General features: G+C 40.8%; 1 protein-coding gene across 13 annotated transcripts in view; it reads right to left on the bottom strand.

Annotated features, from left to right (window-relative positions):
• The window catches only part of FGFR2 (fibroblast growth factor receptor 2), a 96,838-nt gene that overhangs the window by 20,178 nt on the left and 60,886 nt on the right, over nt 1-15,774 (bottom strand). For 6 of the 13 annotated variants that reach the window (XM_067000468.1, XM_067000472.1, XM_067000474.1 and 3 more), the window contains 3 exons: nt 10,647-10,837; nt 9,771-9,918; nt 5,766-5,968 (listed from right to left, as the gene is read on the bottom strand). In XM_067000468.1, coding sequence (XP_066856569.1) covers nt 5,766-5,968; nt 9,771-9,918; nt 10,647-10,837 — 542 coding nt within the window. Of the gene's footprint in view, nt 1-5,765; nt 5,969-7,991; nt 8,137-9,770; nt 9,919-10,646; nt 10,838-15,774 lie in introns of all 13 variants that reach the window. The other 7 variants (XM_067000473.1, XM_067000475.1, XM_067000469.1 and 4 more) reach the window with 3 other exon arrangements.

Genomic DNA, 15,774 nt, shown 5'->3' with positions numbered 1-15,774 from the left:
ACACTATTTTTATTAGACATTGTTCAGATCTCTGCAAAAGCTCCATCTTTCCACTAGCTCTTACACTCACAACTCAGCAACCTTAGAGTAGTAAAAACTGGTAAATGTAAACATGCAATAAACCGAAATACTCCAGTGATGCATTTCAAACACGGAAGTTAAATAATAATAATGCTATAGTAAAATAAATGAAAGATTTTGCCAGTTTCCCTTTCAACACAATTGAACGTGTTTACTTCACACAATAAATGGACAATTGGCTGGAGAGGCTGCAGCTAACCAAAGTGCATTAACTTGTAGAGGAATGATGAGAAATCCAGAGGAACTACTCAGTGTCTGGGAGAATTAAAATGGACTGCACTCCCAGGGAATATTCTTCTGATTGACTAACTGGAGCAGTGCAAGTGGTTACAGGAGCTGAAGGGCTATAAAAGTCTGCTCCAGAGAAGACTAAGCCAACCCAGGCTGGACTTCAGTTGGAGGAGATTCTCTGTTTTCAAATGGCCTTTTCCCTTTTATGCAATAGTAAAGAATTAACCTTTGAACTCATCCTTTAAGCATCTCCTTTCATTGCTTTAGAGTGCACTATAAAACAATGAGGAAAGCCCTACATATTCGAAGGTCAGTAGACGTGGTCAACTTTAATCTGCATGTGTACACACAAGGAGTAGTGTGTAGAAAGCCTTTTTCCAGCCTGCAACTTTTCCCCTTTCTACCTGCAGCACCACCCTCCAGGCCCTTACCACGCAGGTTCAAAAAGCAGTGATGGTCCTGCGAGGAACCTCCTTCTCCTTGGTTTCAAGTATGTGAGTGCTTTTTTCTGGTTTCAATGCAACAATTCAAGGCACATAGGACTCAGGGGTAACAAAGGTCATACTGAGATTTTGGAGCAAGCTTGTAATTATACAAGGCCAATATACAGGCCCAGGGCCACCTTTGGGTCTACAAGGTGCCATAAAGCAGCAGGTAGAAATTTGGGCAAAATGCACAACCTTCTTGGGCAATTCCCCAGCCCACCAAAACATGCTGCTACGTTGGGACGTGACAAAGGAACAAAGCAGAGCTGGGACAGAGAAGCAAGGGTTCACCTTGATACGGGTGAATGAGCCATCTTCATGCTCTACTCACTGCATTGGTAATGCCTGTTTTAAGCGATGACGCTACACTGAGGAGACGTTTTGGGAGCTTGATTAAAGCAAGAAAGGCATAAGTCAGCTCGACACAAGCAGAATACTGAACGGACTGCTGTGCTATATGTTACCCCCAACAAAAAGGTAGTTCTCCACCATAAAATGTTTCTTGTGTGCTTCCTTTTCACTTCTAGGAGGTCAGAACCAAGAAGAATATCAGCTTCAGACAGATCCTCAACACCATTCTTGGGCTTTGGAAGGAGAAAGGCCCTCTGTCTCCGAACCTCATGTACAAACGCATTGTTATATCCCCATTTTAACTGTATATTTGTTCTTCAGCCAACATGCTGTATTTAATCAGCTTTGAGATAATACTTTGCAAGCATTTCTAAGCAGTGGAGCATTTAAAACTTAAATGAATCTTTAAATGCCATGTGGCAAAATCAGCTGCAGAGCAGTGTGTAATTGTCTGTAATTGATTATGAAGGGTGTTTTCCTCCCCTGATGATTTATACCATATCCTGAAGCTTAGATCTGTCAGTTCTGGCACTCATGCTGTGAGATTTTAGCAGCCATGCAGTGATTTCCTATAATTGTCAGCCTTTTGAAGGCTCTGCTATAAAAGTTAATATGAAGTCATATGCATATATGTATATAAATATAATTGATAAGCAATGCAATTAGCTGTTGATAGAAATGACCCATCTCAGCGACACAATCTAGGAAAATATAAGGTAAATTCACTAGATGGAATGTAAGGATTCATGATGCAAGTACTTGCACTTAAAAACACTTGCACATGCACAATCCTTTCATGAAAAGATTTCTTTTCAAAGGACTTACATAACAGCAATATAACAAAGAGTACAACTAGGCAAGTCAACAGTTTCTATATAGAGAAACCCAAGGATAAAGCAAGAAACTAAAGTATGTATTGCAGTAAATTCCTTGCAACACCTCCTACTACAAGTTATCTATTAATCTTTGTATTTCAGAGGCTATTCCTCGAAACGAACGATACTTTTACAGCTCAACACTACATGTAATACTACGGTTCTTTACTTGTTCCAGATTACTCTTCTTTTTCTCAGGCTCCAGCTGCCATCATCCTTTTGAATACAGCTATTTTGGTTGGTGAACCTCAGTCTTACTTCAGACCAACCAGTCTTTTCTCATCGCAAACATGTTCACTGCATGTTTATGAACAACCACATTACATGTAAATTAATGTGAATGTATTTAAAATACTAAGCAAAAGAAATCATTCCTCCCTTCTAAGACAGACACACACACATAGCTGAGTGGTCCAAAGTTCCACAAAATAAACGCACATCCTATCGACGACTACTCTTTACCCTTCAGTTGGAAGAACCTGTCACCTAAAGCCCATGCTGCAAACCAGCTCACAATGCTCACTCCTGCAAATCCTTCTTCCCACCTCCTCGCGAGCTGGTGCTCCCATGCAGAGCGTGGCTAATCCCAACGGAGCACTGCAGCTCTCTGTAACTGCTTGCTCGATTTCCCTGTAAGCGGTTTCTATTTCGAAAACCAAGTACCAGATCCGAGTGAGGCTTAGGACTGCAGGGGGAGGGAACTGATAATTCCTGACTTCATCATGACCCTTCCTATGAATGCGGAGAGAACCGCATTTTGGCAGGAAAAAATGCCTGCATGTGGGGAATGGTAAAATCCTGTAGTAGCTCAGACTAAATAGTCAGTGTACGAGAATCCAGGCCTGCAAATCAAACCATATGTTACTCAGCAAGACTCTTATCCCACTTAGACGAGATGGCATCATGGCCATGCAAATGCCTCCTCTTGAACCGGTATTATTTTCATATCCAGATCCTTAGGGAACTTGACCTCGAAGCGGAGAGCTTCCAAAACAATATCACAAATTCCCCAATACATGGCCTCATTTCCCTGGAATCCCAACAAATCATATCCACCGGCCCCGGCTCTCTGCCGCGCTCACACCATCTACCTGTCACAAGCACTTCCCCTGCTCACTCGCACTTATCCTCCCGACAGATTGGCCACTTCTTCTGCTCTTCCCCTGCACAGCACAGCACGCAGCCAAAGGAGAGCCCTCTGCACCCGTGCCTCTAAATATAGGGTCAGTGACAAAGCCCTGCAAGGCTGTAAATACAGTTATCTGAAATACAAATAAACTCAAACAAAAAAGCAAGCCCGGTGGTACAACAAAACAATCTGAACTACCCAGAAGAACACATCGATTAAGTAAAACACCTCCTGAATTATTTTTATTTTCATTTTTGATTTGTGACAATGGTTCTGAAACTGAAAACCAGCTTTAAAAGATGCAGAAACCAAACAACTGCCACAGCCTTATAGACTGGCAAGACTGATAACTGAAAATCTAAGAAATCTTCATGGTTGATGAGCAAGTTTCCAGGGACTGCTAGTTTCATGCTGCCTTTGTAATCCAGTACAATCAGTGAGATGACCAGTGAAATCATAGAAACAGAAATATAGATTTCTTCTTAATATTTATAGTAGCTGTTTTCCTCTGTGAAAATATGACAGCAGAGAGCCCTTGAATGAGAAAGTCCTGTAAATGAAAGTATACTCAGGAGAATTGAGAATGATGGAATTTTTGCTCGTGGGTTGAAATAGGATTCTCACTTTCAAAAACTTTGTTTTTCAAACAAATAGTCCCACTTTAAAAGCAAAATGCCTTTTTTTTTCCTGCTAAGAAGTTTGAGAAAAACAAAGTTAACGGATAAAAACTGACCTGACGAGCATGTTATAAGACAGAGATGTTTTCCTCTGTGAAAACAATAGCTTTGGAGAAGTTCCATATTGCATCATTTAATGATAAACAGCAAAACTGTGGGCAGCGGTTGGCACTGGAGTCACACGCACTGAAATAACACTTTCCCCTCAAGGAACCATTTTCAAGGGACACAACTGAGCTCACACCAAACCCTGGGCGTTTTTTAAGCCATCAACTTATCTCCGGGTTATAATGATGCTTTTATTTTCAGGCAGAAGTCTAATAAGTGTCTTTTATCTAAGCAGCTAATATTTATCTTTCTCTCTCTAGTTAAGTATACAACATTTGAAAAGCCACCTTTGTCCGGAAAACTACACTGAATTTTAGCCATGGAGATGTGTCAGTTGAGCTGGGGACTTCTCACTCTTTGGAACGTACTCATAGGCAAAAGTACCTCTCTTCCCCAGTGACTTTCAAGCAAATGAGAAAAATTACAACATTTTTTTTTTTTAAGTGGCAAAGCAAGTCAAACAAGATAGGAATTAAAATTTTTGCTCAAAAAAACCTCAAACCAAATATTTTTCAGATCGGACAAAGCTCCTGTCCCCCACCTCAAGACTTTGAGAGACACCACCCCTTAGAGGATGACAGCTGATGCATTACAGGAGGGATTTCTCTGCTGTATTTCTAACCAAGTAGATTCAGAAAACAATAACACCGTTTGAAATCCCAATACCAAACTCCACCCTAACTCTAAGCACATCCAAAGTTTCAAACACCCACCTCTACTGGAGAACTGTTTTTAAGGTACGGTATCACTGTGACAGCGATAACGTGCTGGACAGGCTACAAGAACCATCTGCAGGAATTCTGTCCCACTCATTAATGTTGCAGATGAACCAAACCCTCCGATCCACACTGCCCTGACCAGATCCAAGCCCCACAAAAGGTCCCTGCTGTTAATAGCGAGGTGAACCAAAGCCTCAGCTGCAGGCTGCCCTCAGCCCTGCAGCGCTGGCGGTCTGGGTGTGGGTCTAGCTGTCTATTCTGAAGACTCACTGCAAGACAATCAAAACAATCTAAAAGAAGTCTTTAGGAGACGATAGTATGTGGGAATCAGGGCTGTTTTGGCAAGCGATGGCCTGTGACAATGCCAAAAGCCTGTTACTTGTTCAACTGGTTTGTTGTTTGTGGCGCTGCCCTCTCCAGAAACGCTTGCTGCCAGTGACAAGTGATTGCAAAATCTACTTCGTGCAATCCTGTTGTGTGCATCTTACATCTGGCATACGCTTTTGTTCCTCACTCAACAACATCAGCATCTTAACCAACTGCCTGAGATCTGATTTAGTATTGCCCCTATTTTTATTTTATTACAGTCTTTCTATTTTGAGGTGGATTCTGGATGCTGAGCTATGAAATTCCCTCCCCTCAGTTCTTAAAATTTTTTCCCGGAAAAATACCTCTCAGTATCTCGTACCTAGTTACTACAATAATAGTCACCTTAGAAACATTATAAATACACAATTAAATAGGATTCTGTTCCAAAGTCCATTTAAGTCAGTAAAAAAATTTTCCATTGACTTCAATAAGCTGTGGGATCAGGCCCCAAAATACTTCAAATAGATTTTTTTTCCATCTATAGACTGCTAATACAGAACATATTCCTTTCTTTTCACATTTCTGCTCTGACATCCCTGATTTCCTTGCCTTGAAACACATAACGCTGCATTGGGATGTGCTTTCTTCCCATGCCAGCCTCCTAGGTGCCAGCCTAAACCCATCCCTAAATGCGGTTTGGTTTAATGCTTATTTATACCCCTTCCAAACAAAGCTCTCATCAGAAGGAGGTGCTGGCTTCATGCTTTGGTAAAAGTTCTTCAAACTCTTTATCTACTTTCTGTTACCTGTCTGCGCAGAGGGATTCGCTTTGTCAGCTTGTGGACAGCCGGCTGGCTGCTGAAGTCGGGCTTCTTGGTGGTGTTCTTCATGCGGCACAGGATGACCGTCAGCACCATGCAGGCGATCAGGAAGACCCCTATGCAGTAAATTGCTATTTCCAGGTAGTCTGGAGATGTCGGATATTCTTTCTCTTTTTCAGGAGCTGGATTCGCAGGTTTTCGGGAGGGAACAATCATGCCACAGAGTTAGCACATAGTACAGTATGTATAGTTCAGCACAGTGCTTGGAACAACATGACATGGTAATATCAGCAGTTCTTTCCGTGACTTTGTGACACTCAGAATACTGTGGATATTTAGGCTATTTTGCAATCTGGGAACAATGCCTCTGTCTCTCACTGGTTTAACTTCTCATTTTGCCATCGTGTGTGCTTGTGTATGTAAGTAGGCACATATAGACACGTACGTGTGTCTGCCTGCTCAGGTAGACAAACACACATCAAAATATTGAATGATCAAATCTAATTTCAGGGGAAAAGAAGGAACTGGAAGTATTCAAACTAGGTTCAGGTTCATTTTGTTGCTCAAGTCAAACTTCAAAAGCACTGTAATTATTTTTAACCACATAAAGGCATGTTTAAAGATATAATGTCGAATTTGCTAGCCTGAAAGAAGAATGTCTCAACTCGCAAATATAAGTTGGGGCTTGAGTCTGCATTGCTTGTTTATCCAAAATTCTCTCTGGGAGCTTATAATACAGAAGGAAGGCAGGCTGGTCCCTCGCCTTGTTTCTAAATTTCGCTGAATTGCTAACAGCATGTCTTAGTGAGTGCTCCTTTGTCAGCCACGCTAAGGCTGCGTGTTTTAAGGAACTTCAACAGCGATTGCTAGGCTATGAGATTAGGTTTTAGTGGGAGTGGTTCTACCTAGCTGTTACTGTGACTGAAACCATTTTGAAATCATCTTTGAGACAGATATATGTGCAAACAGTCCCCTAATCCCTTATCTGGGATTTACCCCCCAGATCAACAGCATTCCACAGCAATCAGCAGTCACTCCACAAGCAATACGCGTTCAAGCTGAAATTTTCTTGTGCTTTGTTGGAGGCTTATAAAATATTCCATTCAAGAAAGTTGGTTAAAATATGCTGTTCAAGCACTTGCAAAATGCAAACACTGCTAGCAAAGCAAGCTTTACACTGGTACTGCCTGCCTGCTTGGTGACAGACCACGCAGGCTTGGTGTTCACGTACGAGTGAAATGTAGTAACGTTGCCTCATTCAGTATATTTTAAAAAGGGTTAAGAAATTATCTGCAGAAAGTTTCACTCATGTACACTGAATCTCGGCAATATGCACATGCAGGTTTTGTACTTCTTACTCAGGATTAACAATTAATAAATGGCAAGCACAAGATGACCCAGCAAACCTCAGGTGGTTCACATTTTTTCAAAGGAACTCGTAAGGCAGCTGCCAACAGTTATAAACAAGAACATTTGACTAGTGTCAAAACCAACTATGGTTACATCTTCTAACAGCTGATAACAATTTTCAGGCAATAAAGCACATTGATGTTTGTTTCTTTTAAGGACAGAAACATCATCAACCCCAGAACAGCAAGACATGCTTTGCAGTAAAAGCAAATGACTACTTGTTTTCTTAGTGCATGCAATGTTTAAAGATGCATGGAGCTGATTCCCAAGATATGGAAGGCACTGCTTCTGTACATAATCCATCGGCATTAAAATTAGAATTTCATTTAAAATTTGGATGATAGGTAAAAGTGAATTTCAGCATATTGAGTAGCTTAGGTACTTTGATGAATCAGTACATGATTATGGCCAAATCAGTCCCAAAGCTTCTTAAGAAACTCTGAATTTCCTCCTCTTGAAGTTTACAATGATTGATGTGGTGATTTTCAGTTACCACACTTAAGTGAGAAGGAAGCACAGCTTCCTATTGTTTTTGATGAACATTTAACAGATGTAAAAAAATAATTTAAGTGCAATAGCATTTTACTTTTTTTTTTTTTGGAGTTGCAAATTAGAATGTCACAAGACAAACCATTGACTTGAGACAAGTGTGTTTAAATAAATATTTTATATAAAATCATTGTAAAAACGTTGAGGAAACCTGAAGTCATTTTCTGAGACAGAAGCTGTGCTAATTCTGCAGCAATCAACAAGGGGAAAAAAGAGGAAAAACCACTGAAAGAGAGCAGTGTATACCTGGCAGAACTGTCAACCATGCAGTGTGAAAGGATATCCCAATAGAATTACCCGCCAAGCATGTATACTCCCCAGCATCCTCAAAAGTTACATTCCGTATATAGAGAACCTCAATTTCTTTGTCCGTGGTGTTAACACCGGCAGCCTAGAAAAAAAAAAGAGGGAAGCAAGAGAAAAAGCTAGACATTGAGAGAATTCTTGTGGATAGGGAGATGAAGCCACAGGGCTTTGCGCTTTGGAAAGGCAGAGGTGGAGAGATGCAAAGCTCCTTCCCCATCCACAGTCCCTCATCCAAAAGGCGTTTACCAACAGGTCCCAGCTCACCTCAGAAAGTCATCAACACCCTTCACCAGACCTACACTCACCACCTAGACATGCATGCAATCAAATGACATGGAAAAATTAACCCACAAAGATTTTTTTTTTTCCTTCTTTTTCAACAAAGAGTTGAAAGAAAAACAGAGAGAAAACACAATAGGACAGAACGTGGTATCCTTCACGTGTAGTTGCCTGTTTCAGAGGAATAAAAATATATTCTGAAAGGATGAAAGAAGATAAATTCTGCTCCAAAGGACACCACTTAACAAAGGTCTCCAGCAATCTGGGGTACTTGCATCATCCACTGCACTAAAATACTGTACATTTTGCAGTGTTGCCAGATCTCAGAGTTCAATCTGAAATCTGGTAATATCTGATGGTTTGCTTAGGACCACAGTGGACAGAGTCACGCTGGTAGGCAGATATCTATGCTCATGTTCAGAGAGGATCAGTTGTGGCTCTCAGATGTGGAGAGAAACTGGATCCCAGTGGTGCAAGAACGAGGGAGGAGAAATACATATTTTTCTAAATCTTAGAGAGAGAAAGAGGGGAAAAAAATAGAGCATTTTTCTGCCCTTCTTCTGGACTTGCTAGATCTCTGGCATGACTGGTCATTACAGAGCAAACCAGTCGGTGTATCAGTGTTTATCCAAACTTTTACAAATAGATTGAATCCAAAATCCAGAGGCTTTTAGACCTGGGACTTTCCAACTATCCCAGGATGTGCGCAACAGGGCATCAGTGCCAATGCCTCTGTTATGGAGACTTAGGGAAATTATTTTAAAAAGAGATACTGTTGGGTTTTGTCTCTGTTCCACTGAAAAACATCACTTTGAAGTACGTGATGAGGGAATAAGCAATTTTTTACTAAATCATTTTCAAGCAAATTTAGTTGTGAGTCGTAGACACATCATTGCCAATCTTTATTGTTCGTGATGGATTATAACCCAGGCAATAATGGGCGAATACAACTGGGAAACGCTCCCAGCCCTGCAGCACTGCAGGTGATGTAGGAGGCCATAAGTGACTCAATTGACCTGGCATATGCTTCAGTGGCTACTTACGTGAATGTTTCGTATATATATGCACACACATACGCACGAATGTGTGTAAAATACATAAATACACCAATTAGACTGTAATTACATTTCCAACAAGTACCCTGTACGTGAATTACAGAAGTATGCAGAATTAAGAACAAAACTAAACATAGACGTGTACACACAGAGAGAGCAGATACAAGACAGAATAAAGATCAACATCAGAAACCACTGCTTGTGGTACGCACAGAATATTGTGGGAATTTTTCCATGGCTGCTGGTTTAATACCAGTTGCATCACCAAAGGAGGATTACAAATATACCACAAGGCCAAGGAGTTATCCTACAAGCTGCCTGCAGTTTCCCAAATCACCATTTTTTCCAGCTTCTACATCCAGCTTTCTTTAAAAAACATTGTTACCTTGTATACTCGGCAGAACAGAGAGCCAGGCAGACTGGTTGGCCTCCCCTATATAATTGGAGACCTTACAAATATATTCTCCAGCGTCCGCCTCTGTCACATTGTACAGTGTCAGCACTTCAGCATTGGAACTATTTATCCCCGAATGCTAGAATAGACCAATAACACAGGAGAACAATGTAACTGCTGCCCAAAAAGGACACAAATCTGTCTATGGTCCCACCACCAACACATCATATGAATACGCCTTCCACTTCATGCAAGCATCAGGGTCAAAACGTTGAGGGTTTGGGTTTTGCTTGTTTTCTGCTTTGTTTTTTTGTTTGTTTGTTTATTTTAAATCCAAAGCATCGCCAACCAGCTCAGAAAACTCCACAGTGCAGAACAACCCGGTGCCACTGATATGCCACATCACACTGGGGAAAAACAGACATCTTTGAAGGCTCAGCATGCAGAAAACCCAACCCTCCAACAAACTTTTGGCAGCAGGTGTCACGTAACTAAACAGTCTTTGAAATAAATAGGCTGAGGGAACATGAAAGAAATAGAGCACATACTCCCAGTATGTTATGGATGCACTCTAACAATATATAAATGTCAATAAAGATCCTTAAGAGGGTTTTCATTATTTTTTTTTCTGAATAAGTCATGCCTGAAATGTTTAGAGATATAGGACTTCAAGGAAGTTTAAAAAAATGCGTCTATAAGCTGCATAATTAGCATTTAGACTACCAAACGTTTATTTAACTTATTTTGTTTCTAACAAACACTTCCACTTTCAAAAGAGGTTCAGATCTCAGAATTCTTGGATTCACATCAACTAAATACAATGCTTTAAAGAAGTTGTCACCACCGCTAGCATCTGCAATGCCTCACCTTTAAAACCTGGAGATACGGCAGTCCATCTGGTCCGTATTTACTGCCATTCTTCTCTACATGCTTTATCCACTGAATGTGAGGTTGAGCATCACTGTAGACTTTGCAGACAAACTCGACGTCACCTCCGACTACTGCAGAGGCATTTGCAGGAAGGCCAGCTTGGAGGATAGGCCTGTGCGGTGATCGCTCTGCTCGGATGGGGAGGGCGAGTGAGAGGGAGCAAGGGAGAGAAAGAGAGAGAAATAAAGATGCATAAATAAGCAGAGCTGCCAAGAAAACTGCAAGTGAACTCGAGCCAAAAAGCCCTGTAAGCCTGTTGGCTGACTCCTCCGAAATAACACTGCAGCCAAAACGTATAACAAAAACTCCAGTTCAAAGGAGATGACTTGAGCACTACACTTGTAATATAAAGAATAGCTATCTGGGGGGAGGGGAAAAACCTTGCCTAAAAGCTTTACGCATTTTTCATAGTCCAATCAAGCAAGAAATAAGTAAAATGCCTTCTTTTCTTTTTCAAGAGTTACTGTAATAAGTACCTCTGAGCTTTGAAACATACTAACTGACTAAACATCCACAAATTAGAAAGAAAGATTAATTTTATTTTTTTTTTAAATGAATCAACAAGGTATTGAAATAAAAAGGAATTTCTCAAAACTAGCAGAAGCCTCAGCACTGAAAGGCACCATGGAGGACACATACCAGGTAGCTCACCTTTTCAGAGCACCGATCCATACAACAACAACAGATGCTCCCTACACCCAGATACAGCAGCAGAAATTCCAATTTTTTGTTATCCTGAGCAGGACACAAGGAAATACCTAGTTGTCTAGAAAACCACTGTATATTTAATGTGAGCTAACGCAGCTTTTCATCTATTGACTTGCCTAAGTATTTCATACATGTTCCTCATTCAGCCTGCATCGCTGAACATGCTGAGTGTAGCCTTTATCATCTGGGTGTCCAGAGAGCCACTGCAGCCGGTGTCCCTAGTGCAGCTTTGAGCAAAGTGTCTTTGAGCAAAGCAGGGATGGGAGCCTTGCCCTCAGCTACGATGGTGAGGCAACTTTCCACCGCCCTCACCAAGCCTGAAAGCTGCTCAGATCTCCTGGGTGGTAAGCAGGGCACCAGCCCAGCTCCCAACTCTCTGGGGCCACCAGCAGCCTTTTTTTGCTGGACGAGGCAAGTAGGCAAAGCATAAGGACTTTTCACTTGGCCATCACATAAGGGAAAGCCCTCAAAATGGCAGCACTAATTACCGAACCTTTTTATTATTCAGTGAGCAGTATGGACAACAGCACCAGCCCCCCCAAAAAAACCTTCAGGGAGCTGTGGCTTTCCGTCATCTAAGTGGGAACTTCATGAAAACTTAACTCTGCCCTTTCCTTCTATAAGAATATAAAGTTAATAATGACCTCTGTACGCATTCAACCTGTGAATCTAAAGTGAAGAGCCCACTGCTCATCACTGCCTGAGCTTTTCTTTCCTCCTGCTCCAGGAATTCTTTCGAAGACCGGGAAAAAAAAGAGAGTGAATCTAAATATTTATTTTTAGAGGCTGTACACTGGGAAAGCTTTGACGTTAAGAGCCAAATCAACTGAATTTCAAATCAAGCACTCCTTAAACATACTAGTTTCCAATAAACTGTTTCACAAGCAAACATTGCGAGTGTAATAGCAAATAATGATGCCCGTGGAACAATGGGATCTTTCATACAGTCCAATATATTTGGCATGCGGCAAACATCTACTGGGAATTTATTCACTGAGGCTACGCTGGCAGCATACTACAAAGCAGCAGTCTTATTTTACTTGTGGCAAAAGTGCATTTGTATTGCATTTATTAAATTATTCCATGGCTATGTATGTCATTTTCAAAAGATCTAGGAACGGTTTAAACTTTTTTTTTTTTAATTTGTAAATTACAGTAGAACATATAAATTACTATTTTACAGTTCTGGAGAAAACTTTTAAAAGTTTCTCACCTTATGCTAAATAAGCTCTAATTTCACCTCCCTTGCTCCTTCATTTGGGTACAAAAACAGCAAGCAAAATCTCTCTTTAATAGAAACCTTACACCATCTTCCAAAACTTATTACAGCTGCCTTCAGTATAAAATGAAACCTTAGAGAATGTTATTTAAAATGTTTTTTAGAAGTCAGTAGGCCTCATGTTTCATTTCTCCACATCAGGGTTTGATTTCCTTTGTGACCTTACTTGCTGCCCTTAAACAAACCAGAGAATGAGGCCCGAAACATCTTGGAAAAGTTCCTACTATGCCAGCATCAACACACAAAATGTGTTTAGTTTATCCCGATAGCCATCAATGATTTAATCTTTTATTGATGACTGTCAAACGTTTCCTCTACCAAAAAAGAAAAGGTCAAGCAAAGAAGTAAAAGGAAAGTTCTTGCATTCTTGTCCCAAATTCCTTAAAGTCTAAAGAGAGTGGGTGCACATACAGGTAAAACGTTTGTGAAATTTCTTCTGAGGGTAAGAAATTAAAAAAAGAAAAGTTAAAAAACAAACTTTAGTTACCCTCCAACATGTAGAGCGTTGATTATTGTTCGCTCAACTCCCCCGCTTCAGCAGAAGGGAGTATTCCTGTGTGCACACAAGCAAGGACAAAAGAACGTAACATCATGATGCAAACTCAGTGGGGTTTCATGACAAACCTGAAGTCCAAGGACCACAAGAAAGGCCATCAGCATCAGGGAAAATAATAAAATATGGGCAAACTTCCACTAATTACGAATGACCAGCGATAATTCTGTACAGAACCATTTCTTGGCGAGTCATTTCAGAATGTTATCCTGTCTTCGCTATTTCTCAGCAAACCATACACATTTAAGGACTCTGTTTAAGTATACGTACTGTCACAAACCATATTCATAAATCTCACATCACTATTTCACATGTAAAATACAACCCTTACATTTGTAAGCAGCTATCACCACTCAAACAACCGGCTACACTAATATTAGATGGAAGCAGTGTTTTCCTTTTTATTAAACACTAACCAAAGAGCTAAAGTTGCCTAAAAATATCTTAAAAGCTGGTAACACTGATTTTATCACTTGCCTTAAATAATACAATGATCATAATTAGATCATCATTAAACTACAGTAACTACATACATCTCTAGTTATTTCACTCAAACAATTTTTTGATATGAAACAAGTTGACAACCAAGCTTGCAACTCTATCACTCTATTGATCTCAATATTCTCCTTCACTCATTGCTATTGAATTGAATCCGAACCTCAAGAAATAAATCTTTGCTATCTGACCACTCAAAATTTAGTGTTCTACTTTCACTGCTAACACAATGCATTTCAAAAACAAGTCAACAGCATATGCCGTAACATGGAAAATCGCCCCATAGATTAGCTGTTTTCAAGCATACTGAACACTACATCACAAAGACCATAAAAAGTAGTAGATAATAATTTTACTACCATAAATATTAGTTACTTAGTGAACTACAAACAGATTACAAGATTTTTCATAGATATGCCCTGCTCGCTTAAACAGTCTTTTCTGGTTCAACTGAAATGTTATGGATGTTTAAAAATGAAGTATATCTTCTGTATATTGACCTGAAAGTGAACCAAACTAATAATTATGTACACATCTCAACACATTATATTTCATTTTTGTTAGCATTCTTCCCAAAGAGTAACTTTATAAGACTTTTAGACAGAAAGCATGCTTGTTTCTGGATTCCACCTTAACAAGTAGACACCAGTTTGCTTTCTCCAGTTTGCAGTTTGACTACAAAAAAAGGACAGCTCCATTTGAGGAGTCAATTATCTACAAAAGGCAGAGTGAAACTGATTGTTCATGGGAGGAATATCATATCCAAGGCTACAAATATCTAACTAAATTTTACACCACCATAAAAGTATCCAGGACTTGAGCATTTCTGCTCAGAATTGCTCCAGCAATTCTGCTTGCTTATCTATAGGCAAACAGACTTGCTATCAGAAAAGACGACTGACAAAGAGAACTGCTCAGTGACTCAGAAGAAACTGCCGTTTAGCCTGTTAACGTCAAAACTTTAGAATACCTTCCTCCAGGAGAGGAAGTTACAAAGAATCCAAGAAAGCTGGAAAATCCCAAGTTTCTTAGAAACGGTCACAATGGAGAGAGCTGCACAGGAATCTCCCAGCCCTGCAGGACACGTGGAGATGGGTGGGAAGGAGCTCATCCTGCCACCAATGGTGGAAGGAGAAGTGGATGGAAGAGCTACCTTTGAAGTGACTAGCAGAGCCCACACACTTCCCAAGGAGGTCCTGAAAATGTTTAAAGAGCCAGCTGTAAAGCCCCAAGACAGGTAGTTCCTACAGAAGATCCTCATCTTTGATGTTTGGTTTCATCTTCCCCAATTGTTTTGCTGACCAACTGCAGCCAACACAGAGGGAAATCAAAGAGGTGTGAGACAGGAACGTCACGATGCAGACGCATGAGATGAAGATGCCAGGGGTTGGAGGACAGTGATAGGGGCCAAAAGACAATTTCACAGTCAACAGCAAACAGAAGGCCAGATCCCACCACCCCAGTCCTAGGGCAGAGGGGTACAGGGATGGAAACACAGAGGGAAGAGAGGCTGCTTGTCGAGTGTGCCAGCTGAAGGAAGATGTAGGACAGGACTTGCTTCTGCCAGAGGCTGAAGTGGAGCGTACTGTGACTGAAAAATTGCCACTGCCGCTACTGGAGTGCGCTGGCAGGGAGAGGAGACAATAACCCCGGAAGGGGTGAACTCCGGGTCCTATCCAGAGGCCAAGTCTCCTTAGCAACCTGGCTGTGCCAAGGGCTGAGAAGAGCTCTGGTAATTGTCTATCCAAGCCTCCCTGTCACCCCAGGACAGACAGTTCAGGACCTTTCATGGGAGCTAAAAGCCAGAACCAAAGCCCATTGAAGTCAGGGGAATAACTCACATGGAATTCAATGGGCTTTGGATAAGGCAATTGATTCATTTCAAAAAAATGAAAACTACTCTTATTTTCTCCTTTTGAATGTGCCTGTTTCCTCTCCTTGCAAATGTGTGATTCAAGTGCAAGCTAAGGAAATAAAAGCTGAATAGCAAATGCAAGAGTTCTGGGGACAATGGAGAGACCCTCTATTAA

This window comes from Anser cygnoides, chromosome 7 (genome assembly GCF_040182565.1).
Source record: "Anser cygnoides isolate HZ-2024a breed goose chromosome 7, Taihu_goose_T2T_genome, whole genome shotgun sequence".
Taxonomy (NCBI): Eukaryota; Metazoa; Chordata; class Aves; order Anseriformes; family Anatidae; genus Anser; species Anser cygnoides.
The sequence above is the reverse complement of the archived record's forward strand: the minus strand, read 5'-3'. Positions and strand labels throughout refer to the sequence as shown.